Source organism: Brassica napus, chromosome A9 (genome assembly GCF_020379485.1).
Source record: "Brassica napus cultivar Da-Ae chromosome A9, Da-Ae, whole genome shotgun sequence".
Lineage (NCBI taxonomy): Eukaryota > Viridiplantae > Streptophyta > Magnoliopsida > Brassicales > Brassicaceae > Brassica > Brassica napus.
In genome coordinates, this window is record NC_063442.1 from 37,267,644 (window position 1) to 37,289,103 (window position 21,460).

General features: G+C 36.8%; 6 protein-coding genes, 1 long non-coding RNA gene, 1 other non-coding gene and 1 pseudogene across 11 annotated transcripts; 5 read left to right on the forward strand and 4 right to left on the reverse strand.

The window, feature by feature from the left end:
- The first annotated feature begins 1,180 nt into the window (after positions 1-1,180).
- LOC125578209 (uncharacterized mitochondrial protein AtMg00810-like) lies at positions 1,181-1,806 on the forward strand. Its single transcript, XM_048740553.1, has 2 exons — positions 1,181-1,195; positions 1,258-1,806. Exons 1-2 carry the CDS (start codon positions 1,181-1,183, stop codon positions 1,804-1,806), a joined length of 564 nt encoding a protein of 187 aa, XP_048596510.1.
- Positions 1,807-2,706: 900 nt separating this feature from the next.
- LOC106414372 (F-box protein At3g60790-like) lies at positions 2,707-6,580 on the forward strand. 2 transcript variants are annotated; one of them, XM_048741339.1, is made up of 4 exons: positions 2,707-2,867; positions 3,113-4,260; positions 4,975-5,619; positions 5,879-6,580. In XM_048741339.1, the coding sequence occupies exons 2-4, from the start codon at positions 3,985-3,987 to the stop codon at positions 6,422-6,424; spliced, it is 1,467 nt and encodes a 488-aa protein (XP_048597296.1). In that variant the 5' UTR covers positions 2,707-2,867; positions 3,113-3,984; the 3' UTR covers positions 6,425-6,580. The 2 variants fall into 2 exon arrangements, with proteins under 2 accessions (XP_048597296.1, XP_048597297.1); XM_048741340.1 differs by lacking the exons at positions 4,975-5,619; positions 5,879-6,580 and having other exon boundaries at positions 2,708-2,867; positions 3,120-3,892.
- Positions 6,581-8,516: 1,936 nt separating this feature from the next.
- On the reverse strand, positions 8,517-10,450 carry LOC106413845. Of its 3 annotated transcripts, XR_007316602.1 has the most exons (7): positions 10,187-10,449; positions 10,042-10,068; positions 9,584-9,811; positions 9,378-9,495; positions 9,160-9,286; positions 8,858-8,975; positions 8,517-8,779 (listed from the first exon to the last, which is right to left on the reverse strand). It is a non-coding gene; the product is annotated as an uncharacterized LOC106413845 (long non-coding RNA). The 3 variants fall into 3 exon arrangements; XR_007316601.1 differs by having other exon boundaries at positions 9,584-9,831; positions 10,042-10,450; XR_007316600.1 differs by having other exon boundaries at positions 10,042-10,445.
- Positions 10,451-10,980: 530 nt separating this feature from the next.
- Positions 10,981-13,182, reverse strand: LOC106411748 (annotated as a pseudogene).
- Positions 13,183-13,339: 157 nt separating this feature from the next.
- Positions 13,340-13,412, reverse strand: TRNAK-CUU. The gene has a single exon. It is a non-coding gene; the product is annotated as a tRNA-Lys (tRNA).
- Positions 13,413-13,837: 425 nt separating this feature from the next.
- On the forward strand, positions 13,838-15,141 carry LOC106415920. The gene is made up of 7 exons (XM_048741342.1): positions 13,838-14,050; positions 14,127-14,183; positions 14,262-14,384; positions 14,463-14,529; positions 14,616-14,709; positions 14,788-14,897; positions 14,976-15,141. Exons 1-7 carry the CDS (start codon positions 13,911-13,913, stop codon positions 15,027-15,029), a joined length of 645 nt encoding a protein of 214 aa, XP_048597299.1. The 5' UTR covers positions 13,838-13,910; the 3' UTR covers positions 15,030-15,141.
- Positions 15,091-16,473, reverse strand: LOC106415919 (proteasome subunit beta type-1). Its single transcript, XM_013856731.3, has 7 exons — positions 16,339-16,473; positions 16,161-16,268; positions 15,987-16,068; positions 15,776-15,905; positions 15,536-15,678; positions 15,379-15,465; positions 15,091-15,297 (listed from the first exon to the last, which is right to left on the reverse strand). The coding sequence occupies exons 1-7, from the start codon at positions 16,383-16,385 to the stop codon at positions 15,223-15,225; spliced, it is 672 nt and encodes a 223-aa protein (XP_013712185.1). The 5' UTR covers positions 16,386-16,473; the 3' UTR covers positions 15,091-15,222.
- Positions 16,474-16,640: 167 nt separating this feature from the next.
- On the forward strand, positions 16,641-18,563 carry LOC106413956 (actin-related protein 7-like). Its single transcript, XM_048741341.1, has 5 exons — positions 16,641-17,017; positions 17,202-17,343; positions 17,559-17,800; positions 17,870-18,053; positions 18,131-18,563. The coding sequence occupies exons 1-5, from the start codon at positions 16,730-16,732 to the stop codon at positions 18,349-18,351; spliced, it is 1,077 nt and encodes a 358-aa protein (XP_048597298.1). The 5' UTR covers positions 16,641-16,729; the 3' UTR covers positions 18,352-18,563.
- A 574-nt stretch (positions 18,564-19,137) lies between these two features.
- Positions 19,138-21,392, forward strand: LOC106415939. The gene has a single exon (XM_013856748.3). It carries the CDS (start codon positions 19,278-19,280, stop codon positions 21,174-21,176), a length of 1,899 nt encoding a protein of 632 aa, XP_013712202.2. The 5' UTR covers positions 19,138-19,277; the 3' UTR covers positions 21,177-21,392.
- The last annotated feature ends 68 nt before the right edge of the window (positions 21,393-21,460 follow it).

Consider the following 21,460-nt stretch of genomic DNA (forward strand, 5'->3'; position numbering starts at 1 on the left):
TAGTGATGAATTTTTCATACGTGATTTTTTTAATATGGACCATACTTTAAAACTTTATCAAATTTTACATGAATTAGTTATAATATTTATAATATTTTATTTTTTATTTGAATACATATAAATATTTTTCTTAAGAAAGTTCTAACAAAATCTTTTAAAAATCTTTTTAGAGTCAATTTTAATTTTATTTTAAAAAGTACTTAATTTTAATTTTAGTTATCATAAAATATAATTAGAAATTAAAATTTATTTTAGTGTTGATTTATATGCGGAAATTTAAAATTATATAAAATATTTGAATTATATATTAAATGATAATAACAATTTAAACTGATTAATTTTCTTAAATACAATTTAAAAAGATTTTTTAGAAATATTCATTTCTATTTTAAAATAAAAGAAGATATTTATCCAACTTAGTGTATTTTTCAAATATGATATTTACTACAAAAATTTCTTCTCCTATACATGTCCGATTTAATTTGCTTCCATACATATTATAAATTTTAAATATAAAAGTATGTAAAGTATTATCATTACATAATAATGTTTTGAAAATAATATTTTTTACAAAAATAAAAAATTTATAGTAATAATATATGCGCCAAGTAACCATAGCTATTATAGAATTACATAATATATAACATCAATTTACATTAAGTTATTGGTAAACCATTTTATATAAACTAAAATATTTCAGTATATAAAAAAAAAATATGCACGATTGTACGGGTCGAGATCTAGTGCTATTGTTAAAATGGAAACACCCTTTAGTTTGATAGAAGATCAATTTAATATCGCTAATATATATTTCCCACTATTATTTATTATTTTTCTTAAAAAGTGTTAAAATGAATGTGTTTAAAGCTTTTTTTAGAAAAAAAGAAAAGTTATTGATTAATAAAATTTAAATTTTAAAAAATAACTTTAATCTCTACAAAATTTAGGGAGAAAACTTAGACTAAATTTCCTACTTAATTTTTGCGTTAAAATCAATTCATTTTCTATTCAAACTTGGACTATACTAAGACGTTTTCTCCCATGGCTAAGTTAACAACAGTTCGTTTTCTATTGAAAGTAGCTGCTTCCTGCAATTGGTTTCTTCATCAACTGGACATTTCCAATGCATTTTTGAATGACGAGTTGAATGAAAAAATTTATATGAAGATTCCAGAATAGTATGCAGAGAGGAAAGGTATCACATTGCCTAAAGGTTTTGTTTTCCGACTGAACAAATCGATCTATGGTCTCAAACAGGCGTCACAACAATGGTTCCTTAAGTTCTCTGCTGCTCAGTTGCGTTTGTGTTTCTCAAGGGCTACTGGTGATCATACCCTCTTTGTCAAGACTTGTGCTGATGGACATTTTCTTGCAGTGTTAGTGTATGTGGATGACATCATTGTGGCAAGCACAAATGCATCCAAATCTAAAGAGTTGATCCAAAATTTGTCTCAACAGTTCAAATTGAGAGATCTTGGCGTTCTTAAGTACTTCTTGGATCTTGAAATAGCTCAAAGCAGTGAAAGTATCTCTGTTTGTCAGAGAAAATATGCTTTGGAGACTCTTTCTTCTATAGGAATGCTTGGATGCAAGCCTATCTCGACTCCTATGGTTCTGAATCTTCATTTGTCTATTGATGAGGGTGCTCCTATAGAGAATCCAGAGATGTGTCAAAGCCTTGTCGGACGGTTAATGTATCTTACGATCACTCGACCATATATCACATATGCTGTCAACAAGCTTTGTCAATACTCCTCTGCTCCTAAGTTACCTCATCTTCAGGCAGTCTATAAAGTGTTGCACTAGATCAAAAGAACTATTGGACATGGTCTTTTCTACTCAACTTCCGCTGACTTGACCCTGAAGGGCTTTGCTGATGCAGATTGGAATTCATGTCGTGATAGTAGACAATCAACGACAGGACATAGTCTCATGTTCTTCAGCTGCCGCAGAGTGTCACGCCTTATCTCAAGCTGCGAAGGAGATGGTTTGGTTGATCAAGTTACTTAATGATTTGAAGGTATGATCACTAACTCCGATCTTATTCTCTGATATTACTGCGGCCATTTACATTGCTATTAATCTCGTGTTCCACGAACAGACTAAGCATATAGAGAATGATTGTCATTTTGTTCGGAAACACTTGATCCTGATATACTCACGACTCTCCATGTTCGTACGGCTGATCAAGTTGCGGATATCATGACTAAACCACTGTTTCCTCATTAGTTTAATCATCTTAAGTCCAAAATGAGCCTTTATAACATTTTTGAAAGCTCATCTTGAAGAGACATATTGGTGTACACCCGGTTTACCGGTTTAAATGCTAATTTAACTTAGTGGTTTAGTATTGGTTAGTGTACAGCTTACTATATAAACACATGTAAATGTTCATTTGTAAAATAAGAAAAGATATTTTACATAATAAACTTCTTCATCTCTCCCAAAACTTGATCGTAATAAAATCCTTTACACTCTATAGAATCTAAACCCTAGACAAAGAAACAAAACGTCTCGTTTATGTTAAAGGCTATATTAGATACGAATTTTGAGAATCCCAAAGAAGATGTAACAAGTGGGAGAAAAAAGTGAATAAAAGAAGACACGTTATGATTGAGTTAACAAATGTCAACGCTAAGTACCTCACTCATTTATTAACCTAACTGCCTAACCGTCTTTCTCACCACCTTCCTCCTTCATCAACTTCTCTTTATATAAACGTTTCTTCTCCCTAAAGAAAACACATTTGAGATTTTCATCATCGAAAGAGATAGAGAGAGAAGTTAAAGATAACAAATAACGATCATGAAGCTCGTCTGGTCGCCGGAAACTGCCTCTAACGCTTACATCCATACCGTTATAGAACGGTAAGAATACTCTAAATCAATGGTGCATATTTTGTTACACCTGAGCTATTTTTTCTTAAAAGAACTTCTTGAATTGGATATGAAGTATAAGTCAATGGTTACAACGATAATTTAAGGTTATTTGAAACGGTATTTTTAATATGTGATTGTTGTTTAAATGTTCCTGATGTATATGAAATTAGAATCTTGATCTTGTTTTTAACTTGTAATATATATATATATATATATATATGTGATTCTTGAAGTGTAAAGCTACAAAGAATCGAGTGTAGCCGAGTATTTATCGGCTACGGCGGCTGGATGGAGCACGAGGCTGATCGTGGAGACTTGGAAGCGTGGAGACCCCATCGCCACCAGTGTCGGACTAGCTGTAGCAGCCATACATACCCGCGGAAGACACATATGCATAGTTCCTGACGAGGAGTCAAGATTGGAGTACGAGACCGTGATGAAAAGAGCCGTCGTGAGCGAAGCGACGGAGATAGTGGTCGGAGACTCGGTGGAGGACGTGGTGGATAGACTCTCCGGCGTGGACTTCTTGGTGGTGGACTCAAAACGAGGCGAGTACGTCAAGGCGTTGGGGTTAGCGAACACGAGCAAAATGGGTGCCGTTTTGGTGTGTAAAAACGCCACGCAGAAGTCTATCCCTGGGTTTAAGTGGCACCGTGTTTTGAGACGAGGCACACGTGTTGTAAGATCGGTGTTTTTACCCGTCGGGAGAGGGTTAGATATCGCACACGTGGGAGCCAGTGGTGGTGGTGGTGATTTGAAGAAGGTTCATAGTCGTTGGATTAAACACGTCGATCCTCGGTCAGGAGAAGAGCATCTGTTCAAACGCAAATAGAAAATAATCTGGGTAATAAGACCATTTAAAGGATAAAATTTTTAAGTTCCTTTTTAATGATGTAACTAGTAAGCAAGAACGTTGAATGTACTTTTGTTATTGACCATTTGCAAATGGTCAAGAGTTGGTGATTTTTTCCAAAATAATAAAATCTTTCACATCTTCATAAACACCACAAAAACACCTCCCATTATCATTTTCATCTCAACGTTAAGTGCATTCTATCTCTTCTCTCTCACTTTATTTTCTTTCATCTTGTTTGATCCAATAGCCATGACAGCACCCTCATCATCGTCACCTAGAAGAAACCACCAATATTCTATCGATGACCATGACTTGATCAGCAAACTCCCAGACGAGTTATTGCAAATGGTTCTCTCAAATTTGTCCACCGAAGAAGCTGTAAGAACAAGTGTTTTGTCGTCACGTTGGGTGGATGTGTGGAAATGGAGGTCTTATCTCGTCCTCGACATGAACATGGTCTTGGATTCAACCCCCAAGGAACGTTTGCAACAAGTTTCTGTTCAGTTGGCTAGGTTAATGACCAAGGTTCGTCAATTCTCTTCTCTCTTAAGTTTTCATTTGAATCATTTTATTTACGAAGGTTTGTCTCTCTATACAAGGAACCCACGCGACTATGTTTGGATAGATGATTGTTTATTTGGATATGTAGTAGAAGAATCAACTATATGATATAATATGCATCAAATATATTTTAGCAGATCTGAAAGTGGGTAAAGAACCATAGTGAATGAGAAAGGATAGGAAGCAATTACTAAAACCTGTTGTCAAGTTGGATTATATAATCTTTAGGCTCATTAAGCATCTTTACTCTATCTTGTTTTTTTTTCTTCTTTTTTTTTTTGCCAAGATTGAATATTAACTAGATTTAACTTTTTGTAAAATCTAAACATCATGAATATGATATTAGCATTCTTAGCAAAAAACCATAGTGAATGAGAATCTAGAAGTGCCGCGTTACTCCACTTAGAACGCAGACAAACAAAAAACTACATGATACTTAATGATGGCTTTCAATTGTAAAATATTGAACTTTTGATATTTGATATATATGCTTCACACAAACAAATTAGCTGGAACCAAATCATGCACAGACTTGACAACATGTCTTAATATATATAGGTTTTGATAGACAACTTCTATTCCATGCTGCAGATGTTTGCATTGCACGTACATAGTATGAAATTAATACACTGTACAATTTTTGTTTTTTAAAAAAACTAATCATTTTGTGTTCTGAAGGTTATAAATAATCACCGTGGCCGCCTAGAGAGATGCACTATTCAGCATTACAAATCCCAATGTAAGGATGGTACGCTCCAAAGTTGGATCGACTCAGTGACTGGTTTGAAACACACAAAAGATCTCACACTTATAAACTATATCCCTGCTATAAGGCATTACAAAAGAGCTAATTTGCTCAGCTTGCACCCATATACATTTTCACATCATAGCCTCAGTTCACTATCACTTTGTGGATTTAGCCTAATAGGTCCAGATGCCTTCTGCAAGTGCAAGAATCTTAAGACTCTCAATCTTATAAACATTGTCATCTCACAAGCTAGTGTCCTTAGTGGAGTTTTAGCAGCTTTCTCCTCCCTCGAGGTTATTGTGTTGAATGTCAATTTCCTAACCCCACGTGGTGTGTTGAAGATCGAGAACAACAATTTGAAGTTCTTGCAATTGTCTTACCTTAACGAGATTGATAGGATGGAAGTGTATGCAACTTGTCTAGATGTTCTAGACATCAGGTGTATCAAAGTTAAGAGAGACAACTTCATCCTCGTTGCTCCCAATATCGAGGTTAACAAAAATTCTTGGCTGGATAATCACAGCCGTAATGATTGTCCTCACCTCTACTGTAACGTATCATCATTTCTCGCTCAGGTACAAACTTAACTAACACAATCATTTTGTTTATTTTGAAAATAATACATATATACTAGAGGTCGTTACCTCAACTGGAATGGACCATGACTATTGTCTCAGGTCTCTAGTTCGAATTACCGTTTTGACGAAACTAATATTACATGATTTGGTTTTGGGCATAAAAGGATTACGAGCTTCTGCCAAGAACCTCTAAAATAAATAATACATATATATATATATATATTGACATGTATGATGTATACTGAATCTTAATCAGGTGGAAACAAACATTTGGCATAAGATTTTGGGGAGCGACTTTATTGATATGAGACGGTATGTGTATTTATCAGTGAGTGTAGATATAACTGATCCGAAAGAAGTGGAGATACTGGAGGAAGTTTTGCTTATGTGGACCAATGGTTTGTTGGAGCTTGAGATCTTTTTCAAGGTACACTCATGGTTAAATTCTCATTATTGGATAGAACTTGACCACTTCTCTCATATATCATATATCATATTTTCATTTCAGCATAAGAAATCTCATAGGGAAGAAGGTGAATGTTCTACTAACGACAGAACACATGCAAAACTGTTCCCTAACGCTGATTTACGCGTTTATAATGTGCGGTTGTATAATTTTGATGGTTCGAATGAGGAAGAATTTGCGTTTGTTTCACGTTTGGTGATGCAAAAGCCGGTGATACTGAATATGATGATCGAGACTTCTTTGTTTCCTCCGACGAAGAAGTTCAATGCGGAAGCAGCTGTGGCCAAGTTGATGGAACTTAAATATTACAAAAATCTTAAAATTGAATGCTTCTGATGAAACTTTGGTTCTAGTATTATAAACTGTTTGCTAGCCTTCTTTATTATATCTGAGGATAATGTGGTTTTGTGTTCTACCATTTTGAGAATTTATGTGGTCTTGGTGAGATTTGCTATATCCTAAGATGAATATTATTTGATTTTTGTTTTATTACGTTCTTGTATTTGGTTAATGCTTTTGCAAAATAGATTACGTATGTGAACCTATATAACAGAAAGGATTATGTTATCACGGCATCAAAAATTCTCATCATGTAAGTAAACGACTAAAATTCAACAAATTTCTTGTGTTAAATGGAGTATTTTTACTATATGAAACGTAAATTGTGGCTATGTCTGATACGAGGGCTATGGTCAGGGTGATTAGGGTGTTTTAGTTAATCAGTTTTTGTATTTTATCTTATAATTTGGGTTTTCATATATTTTTTTCTTTTTATGTTATCAATTTTCAACATAAATATTTTGTTTAAGATATGAGAATTATTGTTATGTTTAAAATATATGAGAAGTATGTATGCTATTGCTGGAACGGAAACACCTAACTTACTCTTAATTCAATACAAGATCAGTTTGATATCGGTAATATATTATCAATGACTTTTGTCATCGGTTAGTTTTTATGTTCAGAATGATCATTACTTTGTATGCTAATGTTGGAACGGACGGAAACACTATTATTTATTTAATAAAAAAATAACATTCTCACTATTTTTTTGTTTGTCCTAATGAAGTATTAGAACTGTATTTAAGTTATTGATTAATAAAATTTAGAACCCTAAATTTTCTAGTTATTTATTACGTTAAAATCAATTCGTATTAGGATAAAGAAAAGTTCATAACAAAATTTTGGAGATTTAATTTATAGGTTTTGCCGTCAATTTTTTTTCACTTTATATCAAAAACCGGTATTGAAAAAGAAGAAAGAATCTAAATTTGTGGATAATAACTTTATTAATTTTTGTTGCTAATATAAATAGATTTTTTCGTTTAAATCAAAAATCAACATTTGGAAGACAAGCAATTTAAAAGAGAAGCACTGTTTGGAAGATAACATATATGTATGTATATGAAGTTAGTATTGAATAAGATTGAGTACATCTGTGTAACAAACAAAGCTAAGTTGTAATCTTTCTCCATTACAAAACCCATAATCTAATGAACAAATAGATGTAATTAGAGAATTGTAGACGATATATAAAAACAATGGTTATTAATGTAAAATATCAAGAAATATTATATTATGAATTAGTATGGCATAAAAGATTATAAATTAGTTGTAGATGTTTAAAGAACATACAATGATTTTTAAACTTCTATGAAAAATTTAACATATAAAAAAAGGCGATGAATAGTCATCAAATTGTAAATAATAAATTATTTATAGTCTTTGTTTTTCGTCAAGATAATTATTAAATGTCCATAACTTTAATATGTTAAAAGCCCATGTTATGAAATCCCATGTTATAACCGTTTTTTTTCCGGGAAGTGTAACAAAAATAAATTACCTTTAACTCTTCATTTTGTTTAAGTTATGTGTCGGTAAAAGATTAAAAAAAATCTTTCTATCTTTTTCAATGTTCAATTTGAAGCTTATTATGCGAAAATCATTCGCAAATATAGACAACTGGTTGGAATCTCTATATCTTTATATTCTTACAAATTTTAAATTTATTTTTTAATATTCTACAAGAAAATCAATTACCGAAATAGTAGATCAATTGGTTGAAATCAAATCTATTCTTATAATTAGTGTAATTATGGTTACAATTCTATATTTAATAGGTACATTAAAGATACGAGATTGAAGATATTATGTTTTGATAAATAGAAGATATTAGATTTTGAGTTTGTATTTATTGATTTGTTTCTTATAAAGCTTAGAAAATCAATAGGATGATTGGTTGGTTGATACATCCTATAAAAAAAAAGAAAACTATAGGTGGTTTGAATATTGTACATCATGCAAAGTTGACTATATAAAACTTGAGCATGATCATTTCAAACTAAAGTATAGGTAGGTTATATGCATTTGTTATATTGTAGTTAATATATTTTAAATATTACATATGTCAAGTGATTCACGTTTTCGTAAAAAATAAAATTCAAGTTCATTATTGGGCCGTACTCGTCCGTGATAAATTACATTAAATATATGATGTATTTAATGATATTAAGTTTAAATTTGATTAAGGAAAACTCATTAATTTAACTGGAAAAGACAAGCATTAACGGGAGGACCTCCACAGTTAGGGCATATAGCATGCTTGAGTGCTTCTCTAATGGCTATGTTCTCGCATCGAATCTTGTCTTTCTCTGCCTCTAGTGCATTGTTATCTGCTCTCTCATGTTGCGCCTACAGAAACAGTATCAACAAATCTTATTCAGACAAAATTTCAAACACACAAAAGAGAGAGAGATTAAGACACATAACATTAAGCTGAGTTCTTATGTTCTGGAACCGGAACTTGATTTGTCTTGGAGCCAAACCCAATTCTCTGCTAAGTTGGTTCCTCTGCTTATCATCTGGATGAAGACACTCCTTGAAACTCCTGCAAGATATTCAAACCACTATGAGTGTATGAATAAGAGAGAGAGAGAGAGAGAGAGAGAGAGAGAGAGAGAGAGAGAGAGAGAGAGAGAGAGAGAGAGAGAGAGAAGAGAGAGAGAGAGAGAGAGAGAGGAGGAGAGGGAGAGAGAGAGAGGGAGAGAGAGAGAGAGAGAAGGAGAAAATACGATTCAAGTCGTTGAATTTGTTGAGCGGTGTGATGATGGTAAGGTTTCTTCTTCCTATGAGTTTCAGTGCCGTAATGATGTTGGCTACCACCACCACTGTCTCCTCCAATAACCTTTTCCAAACATCCTAGTCGGTGTCAATCCCTATAAAAATTTTATACTGAGAAATTTCAATTGCTATTGGAGTGTGAAGATGATTTTCAAGGGATGAGGCTTACCTTTTTTATAAGTGGAGATTCGCTGATTGGATGAGGGATAAAATATTGTCAAGTTATGGATCCAAGAACTGTGGCAGGCTATTGATATAGACCTATATAGACCTAAAGATCGACCTATCTTCCAAAACCAATCAATACAAAGGCAAAACCTAACCACATAGCACAACCAACCAAAAAAACTAATTAAGATTATAGCAAGAACACACTTGGATTGGATGGTGAGGTGATCTTTGTGATGGGCAAGACAAAGAGAGCAAAGCTCGCCGTTGGTGCAATCTAAGTAATACATATTGCAATCACCCTTGTGAGAGTCTACATGAAACTTGCAGTAAACAAAGAACTGCTCTTTAAGAAGAGGTTTCAGGCGGCCATCAATTATCTTCCTCCTCTGGTCCACCAGTTCCGTACACCAAAATCAATACAGATTTGATTTTCTGTTTCAGAACATAAACAACTGGTATACGATCATATATATACTCCAAGAGAACATTTAAACATATCTCTTTTTTTATCAACATTTAAACATAACTCTTAAACCACAATTGAACTGAAAACTTTAGCAAAAAAAAAGAATATCTAAAGTTGAATTGAACAATTGAACTTTCACAATTTGTTGGGTTGTGAAATACTGTTTATGAACAAATGGTGGAGCTAATTAAGATACCTGAGAAGTGAGAACCAAGAGGAGCAACTGGACTCGAACAGTGGAGGTGGAGAGGAATACCAAAACGTTAGCCATATCTCACATAATTAGTTTATTTGTTAGCTTAGAAGAAAGAAAGGATGATTCTCTAAGAAGGAAATCATACTTTTTTTATAGATGAATCTTCACCGCCTTGTAGATCCAGAAATCGCATTGATTATAGATTGTGTGTGAGAGATTAATGGAGTTTTTTTAAGATGATTATTTGTTGATAGTATAGTTTCTTAGGTTGAGGAAGAAGATGAGAGAGCTATTGGAAAAACCTAATCGACATGGGTGCTGGAGAGGCGAAGAAGAACACGGAAAGCCCATCCAAATTGCGCAGAAGTCTTAAGCAACCACGAAGCCCAGCAAAAATAAAAGCCTAACCGAAGTGCACAAATTTTTTTAATGAAACGCTGCTATCTGGACACGTGTCGCTACGCCATTTTTCCTATGTGGCATCCTAGATGTCTCTCTTAGGAGAAAGCTCTCTTAGGAGAGATCAAACTTTCTTTTATATAATAAGATTTGTCTAAAAAAAATTAAAATGATTGTGTTTAACTTTTTTAGCAAAAGGAAAAGTTATTGATTAATAAAATTAAAATTTTATAAACTAATTTTAATCTCTACAAAATTTAGGGAGAAAACTTAGACTAAATTTCCTACTTATTTATTACGTTAAAATTAAAAAAAAAAACAGTACTGAAACAGTATTGAAATTTTTTTTAAAAAATCATATAAATTTTTTGTAGATTTAGTTTAGGTTTTTTGGTCATTTTTTCATTTTCTATCAAAAAAAGTATTGAAAAAAAATAAAAATTTGTGGAAAGCAAGTCTAATAATTATTGTAACTAATATAAATAGATTTTTTTAATCAAAAGTCAACATTGGGAAACAAGAAATTTAAAAGAGAAGCTATGTTTTGAAGATGAACATATGTATATGAAGTTATGAACTAGTATTGAATAAGATGAACATATGTGTGACAAACAAAGCTAAGTTATAATCCTCCTCCATTACAAAACCCATATTCTAATGAATTTTTTTGCCTTTATATGAAGACACTACACTGCCGGCAAGTGAAAGCATCATTCTTCAAGTTAGTAGAGGTCTCTCTGTCTTCTACGTATTGTTGTTTTACATGATGATGATGATCAAAGCCATCTTCTTCAGCATTACTGGGAATCAAAGTCAGGCTTGGAAGGGTATTCAAGTCCATGCAGCTCAGGCATTCTCCTTAGATCTTCCTCAGTGTATCCTGGGATGAACCAGTATCTCTTATCCATTCCAAATACCTATTAATATGGAGGGAGAAAAGAAAAGAACTTAGAACTAACTGACAGCTATATATTCGAATGTAAGAAGATAATAACCTGTTCAAAGTTTTTTCTTTCTACCGAGGTCATACCGCCATCTTGCACTGGTTTTCTTCTCATATGCCTGCTCACAATTCAACACCAAGAAAGTTTAATAACCGATGATTCATCTTGCACTTAAAAGAAAAGGAGTTACCTCTATAGTTGTGGTGTTGCCAGCAACCAAAGACATGTGCATGATCAAGAAACCCATCACGCTCAAAGCAAATGCCAAGTTCAAAACTGTTGTTCATGATACAAGACAAGGACAGATGAAACCAAATACCATCCAAGCATTAAGGAAAGTTTGAACATTTACCAAATGCAAGGAAAGTAGTAGCAAGAGTGCCTGGCGTTCCAGGTATCTCCTCGTCACTAAAGAAGGCTATGAAGTGTGGCATCAGAACCAAAGTCACAAGAGTCGTCTCTAAAAATGTGTAGAACTGCATTTCAAACACACACAAAAAGTTTTTACAAACTGAAGATTCTATAAATAGTATTGAGACAAGAAACAAAAAAAAAAAAACTTACCAAGAAAAGAAGGAAGTACTTATAATTCAATGCTCCTACACAGTTAACAACCCAAACACAATGGTGATCCATCTTCAACACACACCGACCACCTATACATCAGACATGTAACACAATCAAAGACTATATACTCCTTATGTTTCAAAATAGTACATATTTAAAAAAAAAAATTAATTATAAATACATAGTTTTTTTTGTGATTATCTATTTCCTACAAACCAATAAAAATTCAAAAATGCAATTAATGTTTTTGAAATTTACAATTAATCATAATTAGTTGATAAAATGCATTAAAAATACAAAAATGTATCTTTTTGATACAAATTTTATTCTTCTAAAACATACTACATTTTTATGAAAGAGTGAGAATATATATGGTAAAGAAGAGAGAATCTGAGGGGAGACTTACAAACAGAACAATGATGGCAACGTGGAGGTTTTGGCTGATTGCACTTCCTACAGAACCTAACTCTAGGATTTGAAGAATCTGTCTGTAAACCGACAAACTGCAGACTAGTTAACGGATCAGATTCACCTCTCTCTTCATCAGCAGCTGGTCTCCAGTTAGCAGGGACAGCACCAGGATCAGTGAAAACAACAGAGAAGTAGCTCCACAAAAGCATCGCCAGCTGCAAACAACAACAATACTAAACTAGTTCACATCTAAAGAAACAACCTTTGTTGACTAAATTGACTCAAAGCACGAAGCTTTACCAATCAAGTAAGCTTTTTCAAACAAGAATCTACGATCCAGAGAGAAACCCATATCGAAAGATTTGAGCTTTTGTACTTACGAGAAAATGGAAGAGGACAAGGATGGTGAGAGCAGCAAAGGAATCAACGCCTCCTTGAGAGAGAGCAGGTCCATAATTAGTCAAAACGACGGCGTAATAGGTAACACCGACAACACCGAGAACTAGTAGGATCATGATGGATCCGAGACCTCGTAAGGCCGTACAGAACTTGAACACGTTCCACGCCATTGCAGTACCAGATCTGTGCATAGTAGTCAAACCTTCAAAGATTCGATTTACAGAATTTGAAAAGAGGAGTTTAGAGAGATTCAAAAAGGGGTCATTCCATAGATGCTGCAGACCCCATGAGGAACGAGGAGGAGGAGGAGGAGGAAAGGAGCTTAAAGAATGAGACTTTTTCTCTGTTTTTTGGAGCTAACAAGAAAATTTCAGACGGAAATAAAGATTTGTGATTTTAATGACTTTCATGAGTCAATCAGTCTTTCACGATCCCACAAATGTAATTATAATTTGTTTTTTTGTTTCATTTCGTTAAATACTTAAATTGCTAATTTGTCCCGACAAAGAAAAAGTCAAAAACGATATTTTCCGAAAAGAGAGTTTAAAAAAAGTTAAAAAGGAAATAATCAAAAGAATCGCCCACCGTGGGGCTCGAACCCACGACCACAAGGTTAAGAGCCTTGCGCTCTACCAACTGAGCTAGACGGGCTTCTTGTTTTGTAACTTCTTCTATCTCATGATATATGTTTTTAACTGCTGGCTTTAGAGAGTGATCAATACTACTGGACTATTGGGCCAAGAATACTAAGACCATTAAGCATCGAAGCATGTTAACTTATTGGTAGCCTCTCTCAGTCTATATATTTTTCAAACCAAAATTACAAAGTCATTACAAAACTGTAATAACAAATTTTACATAAGCTAATTTATTGAAAACGATTCAAAATTCCAAATCCCATAACTCATGTCCATTGCTCCTACGTTTATTTTTGTGAAGTCGCACTGATACTAATTAGTCTGATAAATAGCCTCTCTCAGTCTATTTAGTGAAGCAAATTGTGTAGTAGATATATTTGGGCTTTAGAGATGACCCTACTGGCCCATTAATCCCACAATAATAAGCCCGCGAAGCGTCGAAACATGTTTGCTTCTCGTCTTCTTCGAGTTCCCATTTGTGAAGAAGAGAGGACACGGAGCTTCTGAAAAGATGGCTTCCATGGTGTCACCGACCACTTGCTTATACCTCCATAAACACCGGTTAAAGCTTCCCTCCCATGGTCGTCTTCGTATAACCGCTTCGATTCCAGAGGCTTCAGATGAGAAGCATCCCAAGTTAATTGCTCGAAGGTACTGTCTCCTCCTGCAACTTCTGTTTATCACTTAAACCAAGTATCTGACTTGAAATATTATTTGGAATTGGAAGAGAGATGATTCTTAGGAGCAGTGAACTAGCTATGATCGGAGCCATTTTCCAGCTCAGGTATACGTTTTCTTCCGACAGATGTCTATAACTGAGGTGTGGTGGTAATGATAACATCTTTTGTGGTTTGGTTTTCAGTGGGAAGAAACCAGAGTATCTTGGAGTACAGAAGAACGAGAGATTAGCTCTATGTCCTGCTACAAACAACTGTATATCCACTTCTGAGAGTGTCAGCGATCGAGTCCACTATGCTCCACCATGGTAACTAGCAATATCATGAGCTTTATATTGTTTTGAAAGATTTGAATTATCACACTTTTTTTTCCATTGGTGGGCAAGGAACTATAATGGTGGAAGGAAGACGCCTGTGAGCAGAGAAGTTGCAATGAAAGAGCTTGTCAATGTGGTAAGAGAGCCTTGAACAAGTTTGACGTTTGTTTAGATGAATGAGTGGTATCTAGAGATGGGTTTTGTTTATTATTGTTGTTGTAGATTAAGTCGACGAAGCCGGACAAGTTTACTCCTAGGATTGTGGAGAAGAAGGATGACTATGTTCATGTGGAGTATGAAAGTCCTATCTTAGGGTGTAAGTAAAGGCAAAGCTTTTCTATTGTTGTCTCCTTAAAAACGATTATATCTAAACGTTTTGGTGTTTGACAGTTAGTAGATGATGTTGAGTTTTTGTTCTCTCCTGGGAAGAAGTCGACGGTGGAGTATCGGTCTGCATCACGTAAAGGGAACTTCGACTTTGATGTGAACAGAAAGCGAATTAAGGTAAGAAACTTAGACAGTGAAATGGTCTCTGTTACTGCTACTGGCTGATGTTTAATAAGCCTCCATTCTTCTATGTAGGCATTGCGACAGGAGCTGGAGAAGAAGGGATGGGAGTCAGAGAACAGCTTCTGATTGTGATTATACTGTTGTTATTCAATTAAAGATTTTGTCAAGACTCAATGTTACTAGAAACTCTTCCAAAATAACCTTTTGTCATAAATAAAAGGAGAATCTGTTAACAACACAAGTAAACTTCAAACACAGCAGTTCAAGATAACAGAGGGAGCCATGAGAAAAATAGAAAGGTGTGTTTCCCAACACTCGCTTAGTCTTTCCTCAATTCCATGACTTCGGTCCTGATGCCATCCGCCTTGAGAATCATGATCTCAAGCTTGTCTCCCTATTACAAACAAAACAATCCAACAAAGCATTAGTCAGCTATAGACGAGCCATTAGTCAGACACAACTGGGGAAGACTTACAGTGTAGATATCCCTCTCAGTCGCAGAAGCAAAAACAGTCTTAACCAAGTCAACTGCTTCAGGTTCAGAAAGGGGTGTGATAGCATCCTACATAGGCAGAAGATCATGATTCATTATGTGCTTAAACTGATTAAAGGCCAAGCACAGACAAACAAACCTGGGCAGGAAGCAAAAGCGGGCTAGGACTCTTGAGCTGATTGTCAAGGAAGGGCATAATGAGAGTGGAACCAGAGCCTTGAGCACTGTAACCAACCTTCTCATATGATCCCACCGCGTCATACGTAAAGACACAGCCTTTTCCTGAATATTTTGACAGAAGAAGAAAGACACAACTTAACAACTCCTATACTCAATCATAATAGCAAAAACCCAAAAAGAAAAGAGAAGGCTTTCGTACCTTCCTCATCAAGCCCACCGAGAACGTTAAAGGCATAGTAAGGAAAAAACCGCTTGAAGTAAAGCGTGTTGGAGAGAAGCTGAGCCATTGCAGGACAACTCATCTGCTTGTTATGCTGATGCTGATAAACCTATTGAAGAACACCAAACACACTTTATTAAGCAAAAGTCATCATCTTTACAAAGAAAACGCAAAGGGGAAGCTCACTCACCAAGTGCCTTGACTTGAGAACTTTCTGAAGTGCTTTCACATCAGCTTGAAACCCTGAGGAAGAGAGCACAGCCTTGTCTGCTCTGTAGACATTAAAAGACAACAATTTTTGTTTACTCAATTAACAAAAATCACCAATTTTAAATCATCAATTTTTTGTTCTTCAAGTACTTACAGTTTATGGATCTTCGAGTAATCGCGGCTTAGAATACTGTAACCGGTAGACATCCGAGTATCGGCGGCGATGACGCAGTAATCGGATCCAGCGATGGCCACACATGTTCTGCAAAACAAAACCGATCAATACAAAATCAGTAATCAATCGCTCAAAGGGGTCACAACAGGATCCGTACCCTCCATTGTTATCGTAAGGAGACCAGTTCGCGTGCTGCTTCGTCATTGAGCTAAGGAAAGAGGGATTCTTTGTTAACGAATTGGGGAACAGAGAGTGGAGAATTAGAGTTCTTTTCTCCGTCTTCTGGCTTTGTGAACACGAAAGAGACGAAGACTAATGATGGGCTTTATAATGGGCCTCATATGGGCTTTTTGATTAACAGAAAAACACTAAGCTGGGCTATAAACATGATTATGGGAGTTTAATGGGCTTAGATGGCTGATGACAAAAGAAAGAACACGTAACGACGTCGTTTTGATCTTCGACACTCTCTTCTCTGTCTCTCTCACTCGTCGGTTTCGTCTGCTCAATCTCTCTTCTTTGCTTCCTTTTACTTGGTGCTACTGGCAATGGAAGCACTTGTCGTAGACGCTGGCTCTAAGCTCCTGAAAGCGGGAGCAGCGGTTCCTGATCAGTCTCCTGCAATGATAATCCCATCTCAGATGAAACGAATGGTTGATGATGATGGGCCATCCACTGTTTCTGAAGATGTCACTCTTGACCCTATCGAAAGAGGGTTCGTTAGAGACTGGGATGCTATGGAGGATCTGTTGAGGTACGTTGTGTACACTGGGCTTGGATGGGAGGAGGGCAGCGAAGGCAATATACTCTTCACTGATCCACTCTCTACTCCTAAGGTTTGTTCTTAATTGAAAAGATTACAACTTTACAAGTTTCTTTTGGGTTTTGACCCATTTTGATGTTAAAGTAAATGAAGTTAAATAAAGTGAAGATTAGAACTTTACAAGTTGCATTTTTTGTTTCTTGTAGTAAATGGAGTTTGATTTGTTTATGTAAAAAATGATTGTTTTGGTGGGGCAGGCTATTAGGGAGCAACTGGTGCAGTTGATGTTTGAAACATTCAATGTGTCTGGATTCTATGCGTCAGAGCAAGCAGTGTTGTCTCTTTATGCTGTTGGAAGGATCTCCGGTTGCACTCTTGATATTGGCCATGGGAAGATAGGTAAAGTAGTAACTTGGTTTGCCTATGTTATAATCTGGTCTTACTCGTTGTGTCTTTTGGCTTTACAAACCTTTAGTTTTTAAGTAAATGTTTTTGTTCTTGTAACTTGTAGTAGATTTTTGGTTCCTTGTCTATGTAGTGGTTATGATTCGGATCTTGTTATCTTATTGTGATTGATCTCTCAGTTGTTTTTCACTCTTTTTGGGTGTACTCAGATATTGCCCCAGTTCTTGAAGGAGCTGTGCAGCACATTGCCTCGAAACGGTTTGAGCTAGGTGGAACCGAACTTACAAAACTCTTGGCCCAAGAGCTTGGAAAATCCAATCCTTCGATGAGTCTCAGCATGTCTGATGTTGAAAATCTCAAGGAACAGTATGCAAACTGTGCCGAGGATGAGATTGCTTACGAGAAAACCCAAAACTGTGAAATTGAGCAGCACACGCTTCCCGATGGACAGGTTTGTGTGTCTAGTACACTACAGCTTATGTTGCCTTATACACAAAATAACAGAATGTTTGTGTTCTAGGTGATAAGCATTGGGAGAGAGAGATACTCTGTTGGTGAAGCTTTGTTTCAGCCATCAATATTAGGACTAGAGGAGCATGGAATAGTTGAACAGCTTGTCCGGATTATCTCCACAGTGTCATCTGAGAACCATAGGCAGCTCTTGGAGAACACTGTACTTTGCGGCGGTACAACCTCCATGACAGGTAATAATGTTAAGTTAGTAATGCTGTTTTGGGGTTGGAGTACTTAAAGGGTTGTGTTGTACTCTCTCCATTGTTAGGATTCGAAACCAGGTTTCAGAAAGAAGCAAGCTTGTGCTCATCTGCTATTAGGCCAACGCTGGTGAAACCGCCGGAGTATATGCAGGAGGATGTGGGACTGTACTCGGCTTGGGTAGGAGGAGCGATACTAGCTAAAGTGGTGTTTCCACAGAACCAGCATGTTACTAAAGCTGACTATGACGAGACTGGACCATCGGTGGTTCACAGAAAATGTTTCTGATCCACCAAAACGGTTGTAGTACTTGTTGTAGCTGAGGATTGGTTTTGCTTTTGCTGTGTTTAGGTTTAACTCTGATTATTTGGACATGTCCCACTCAATCTGTGTACTTTTAAGCAGCTTACACGGTTGGAATATCCGGACCAAATTGTCATTATGTTAAAACGTTCTCCCACTCTGCTGTTACTCGACAAGAAAGGAACATCTTATCGCTATGTTCCATAGCTCACAAGAGGATGAAAAGTTATCAACATGTTAAGCTAGATGGGCTTCCAACCTAAAACCAATTGGTGCTAAGTGGAGTGACCCATCTATCTTATATATTGCTTAGGATCCCTTCCAATATCCGATGTGGGACATTTATCCTTAATACAACATACTATAATAATCCACATGTAGTTTCTGTTGAGTTTCGAATCATGGTGGTGATAGAAACCTGTAGACATGTTAAAGTTCAAGATCCTTATACCATCTACAGAAGATAAAAGCATGAAACAGAACCTACCTGTGTCAAGTGTCAACGATCAGGAAAAAAAAATGATAAACTCGTGAAACAAAACTGATGCAAAATCAAAATTTTGAAGAGGGAGCGGGAGGACGAGGGTGCGTTACGTTTTTTGTCAACGTGGCAGTATCTGAACCGTTGCATAAAAACCATCTTTATTTTAACGGACACGATTTCGTAACGGAGCAACAAAGCCTTCCATTTTTCTGAAATATGATTGGTTAAAACAAAGATGAAGAAGACGATATATTAAAATAATTTTAAAATCACTGCCCCCTCGGACTTATCTGTATTGTCGGAACGAAACTGAACTTCTTTAAAATGAGAAAATAATCCAAAAACAAATTAATAAAAAAAAAAAAAACAGAAGAAGAATCCTTCTTCATCGTCGTCGTCTTCTTCTTCATCCTCCTCCATCATCCCGATGAATCCACACAAAACCGAAGAAGATCTGTTCCACCACCACGATCTCGACCCAACAAACCTACTCTCTCAACCACCACACCCTTCCATCCACCACCACAGCCACAACCCCGAGGAAGATCCAACCTTCTCTCTCCCGGAGTTCGTCCTCTTCCGCTCCTCCCCCTCCCTAGACTCCCCATCCCACTCCTCCGACGAACAGGACTCCTTATCCCACCCCACCCCCGAAACCCCCAAAATCCCAAACCCTAGAATCTCAATCTCAACCCAAGAGCCCCGAGACTGGGACTACATCAACCCAGAGCCCCACATCTCCTCCCAATTCTACACCTTCAACTCCGATTCCCACTCCCTCATGATCCTCTGCCTCCGCGAAGGCCGCCTCGCCTCCCCCGCCGAGATCCGCGTCGCCACCCCTCGCTCCGTCCTCAAGTCCTGGCGCTCCGTCTGGAAAGACCGCAACGAGGACACCGCCTACGTCACCGCGTGGAAACGCATCCAGGACAAGCTCACCGCTCGCCTCGACCCCGCCTCGGGAAACGAGTTCCTCTGCTTTAAAAACAACACCAGGCAGTTCGTGTCGCACGTTAGCCAGTGGCAGGACATAGTCATGGGGTTCCACGGTGACGGCGACTTGAAACACTTGGGGGTTAGAGAGACTATCGATAGGATTAAACAAGTGTGGACCGTTGGTGCTAAGTTGTATGGTATCCCAGAGAGTTTTATTAGGGTCTGTGTAGCGGCGTGTGGTGTTTGTAATGCGGTTACTGGGTCCGGTTCGAGGAATAAACGGCGGCGTTTTGAGTATACTGAGTCTTTCGATGTCCCTGCGAAGGATGTTGCTGATAGGTTGCAGGAGTTAGCTGCTAAGCATAAGGTTGTGCTGTGTATTAGGCAGAAGTATATTAGGTACAAGCCGTTTATGGCCGAGGTGAAGGATTACGCTTGTCATAGAGCTGGTGAGCCTGCGTCGAAGAAGTCCAGGGTTTTGAAGAGGGAGCCTTATCAGTCTAAGAGGTGTGGTTGTGGGTTTAGGATTAGAGCTATTGTCCCCATTGCTAATTATAATGAAAAGGATAAGACTTTTGTTTATGAGGAGGAAGGGACAGCTGTTTTTAAGATGTACGCTGTTCATTCGGGGCATGAGCCTGGGGCGATGGATGGGAACGCGAGGATCATGCATCGGCTTGTTGGTCATAAGGGTTTTTTGATGGAGCATGATGTGGTTTATGGTGTGAGGGAAGAGTTGGGAAGTGAAGAGATTGGGAAGGATGATGGTGGAGATATGCGTTTGAGTGTGTTGCATCAGGTGCATGAGCTGAGGAGTGAGCTTGGTACGCTAGAAGGGAAGATTGGGAAGATTCCGGAAGAGATGTTGGGTTCAGTGTCCAGAGAGTTGTTTGAGATGCTCAACAAGATCAGGAACATCGATGAAGAGGGTGTTAAGGGAACAACGGGCTTGCTTTCCGACAAGGAAATGCTTGTTGGAGATAACGATTTAGCTCATTGGAGTGACCATCATCATCACCATGAAATGTATGGAGATGGGAAGGATACAGAGCTTATTGAAGATGATGAAGACAGTTTCGGGAGGAGCCTTGATGATGTTGTTCCTTGGGAACAGATAAGGCCACCATCTGGGTGTACAAGCCCAAAGGATATCTTGTCTGAGACATCATGTAAGCCTGAGAAATGGTTAAAGTGCAATGACTTTGATGAGAAGAGCATTCTGAACTGTGAAGATTCGAAACTAACAAAACCGATGAGAGACGATGAAGGTATAGTATCAGACGTAGGTTTAGTTGGTATACAAGTGGATAGCTTCTATCAAGAAAACTCAAAATGGTATGATTCTCCTTGTGAAGAAGACAATGGATTCAGACATGGAGAGATTTTGTAGAAACACGGGGTAAGGTTCGTCTTTATAACCAGTTTCTAACTCAGCTATCACACACATCTTATGTATATCATAACTGGGGGATCAGATTGTATATTTATGCATTCTATATTTTGTTTTGTATGTTGTAGAGGTTTCTTTTGTTGTGTGGTTGTGTAAAACGAAACCCATATTTGTGTCTCTGCATATATATATAACATCGTTGTTAGTTTTATTTAACCTTTCTGTAATTTAAATGGAAAAAAGTTTGGCAGTTACGTGACATTTACTATAATACGTTAGAAACC

Bases quoted from the DNA above. Each gene is read 5' to 3' on its own strand.
- LOC106415920 (XM_048741342.1), top strand. From the start codon at position 13,911: ATGGCTTCCATGGTGTCACCGACCACTTGCTTATACCTCCATAAACAC. The intron at 14,051-14,126 runs GTACTGTCTCCT...TGGAATTGGAAG, and splicing joins CCCAAGTTAATTGCTCGAAG to AGAGATGATTCTTAGGAGCA. The intron at 14,710-14,787 runs GTAAGTAAAGGC...TTTGACAGTTAG, and splicing joins TGAAAGTCCTATCTTAGGGT to TAGATGATGTTGAGTTTTTG.
- LOC106415919 (XM_013856731.3), bottom strand. From the start codon at position 16,385: ATGACGAAGCAGCACGCGAACTGGTCTCCTTACGATAACAATGGAGG. The intron at 16,069-16,160 runs GTAAGTACTTGA...TAATGTCTACAG, and splicing joins TACTCGAAGATCCATAAACT to AGCAGACAAGGCTGTGCTCT. The intron at 15,679-15,775 runs GTACGAAAGCCT...CAAAATATTCAG, and splicing joins CGGTGGGCTTGATGAGGAAG to GAAAAGGCTGTGTCTTTACG.
- LOC106414372 (XM_048741339.1), top strand. From the start codon at position 3,985: ATGACAGCACCCTCATCATCGTCACCTAGAAGAAACCACCAATATTCT. The intron at 4,261-4,974 runs GTTCGTCAATTC...TGTGTTCTGAAG, and splicing joins TGGCTAGGTTAATGACCAAG to GTTATAAATAATCACCGTGG. The intron at 5,620-5,878 runs GTACAAACTTAA...AATCTTAATCAG, and splicing joins TATCATCATTTCTCGCTCAG to GTGGAAACAAACATTTGGCA.
- LOC106413956 (XM_048741341.1), top strand. From the start codon at position 16,730: ATGGAAGCACTTGTCGTAGACGCTGGCTCTAAGCTCCTGAAAGCGGGA. The intron at 17,801-17,869 runs GTTTGTGTGTCT...TTTGTGTTCTAG, and splicing joins ACACGCTTCCCGATGGACAG to GTGATAAGCATTGGGAGAGA. The intron at 18,054-18,130 runs GTAATAATGTTA...CTCCATTGTTAG, and splicing joins CGGTACAACCTCCATGACAG to GATTCGAAACCAGGTTTCAG.
- LOC106415939 (XM_013856748.3), top strand. From the start codon at position 19,278: ATGAATCCACACAAAACCGAAGAAGATCTGTTCCACCACCACGATCTC.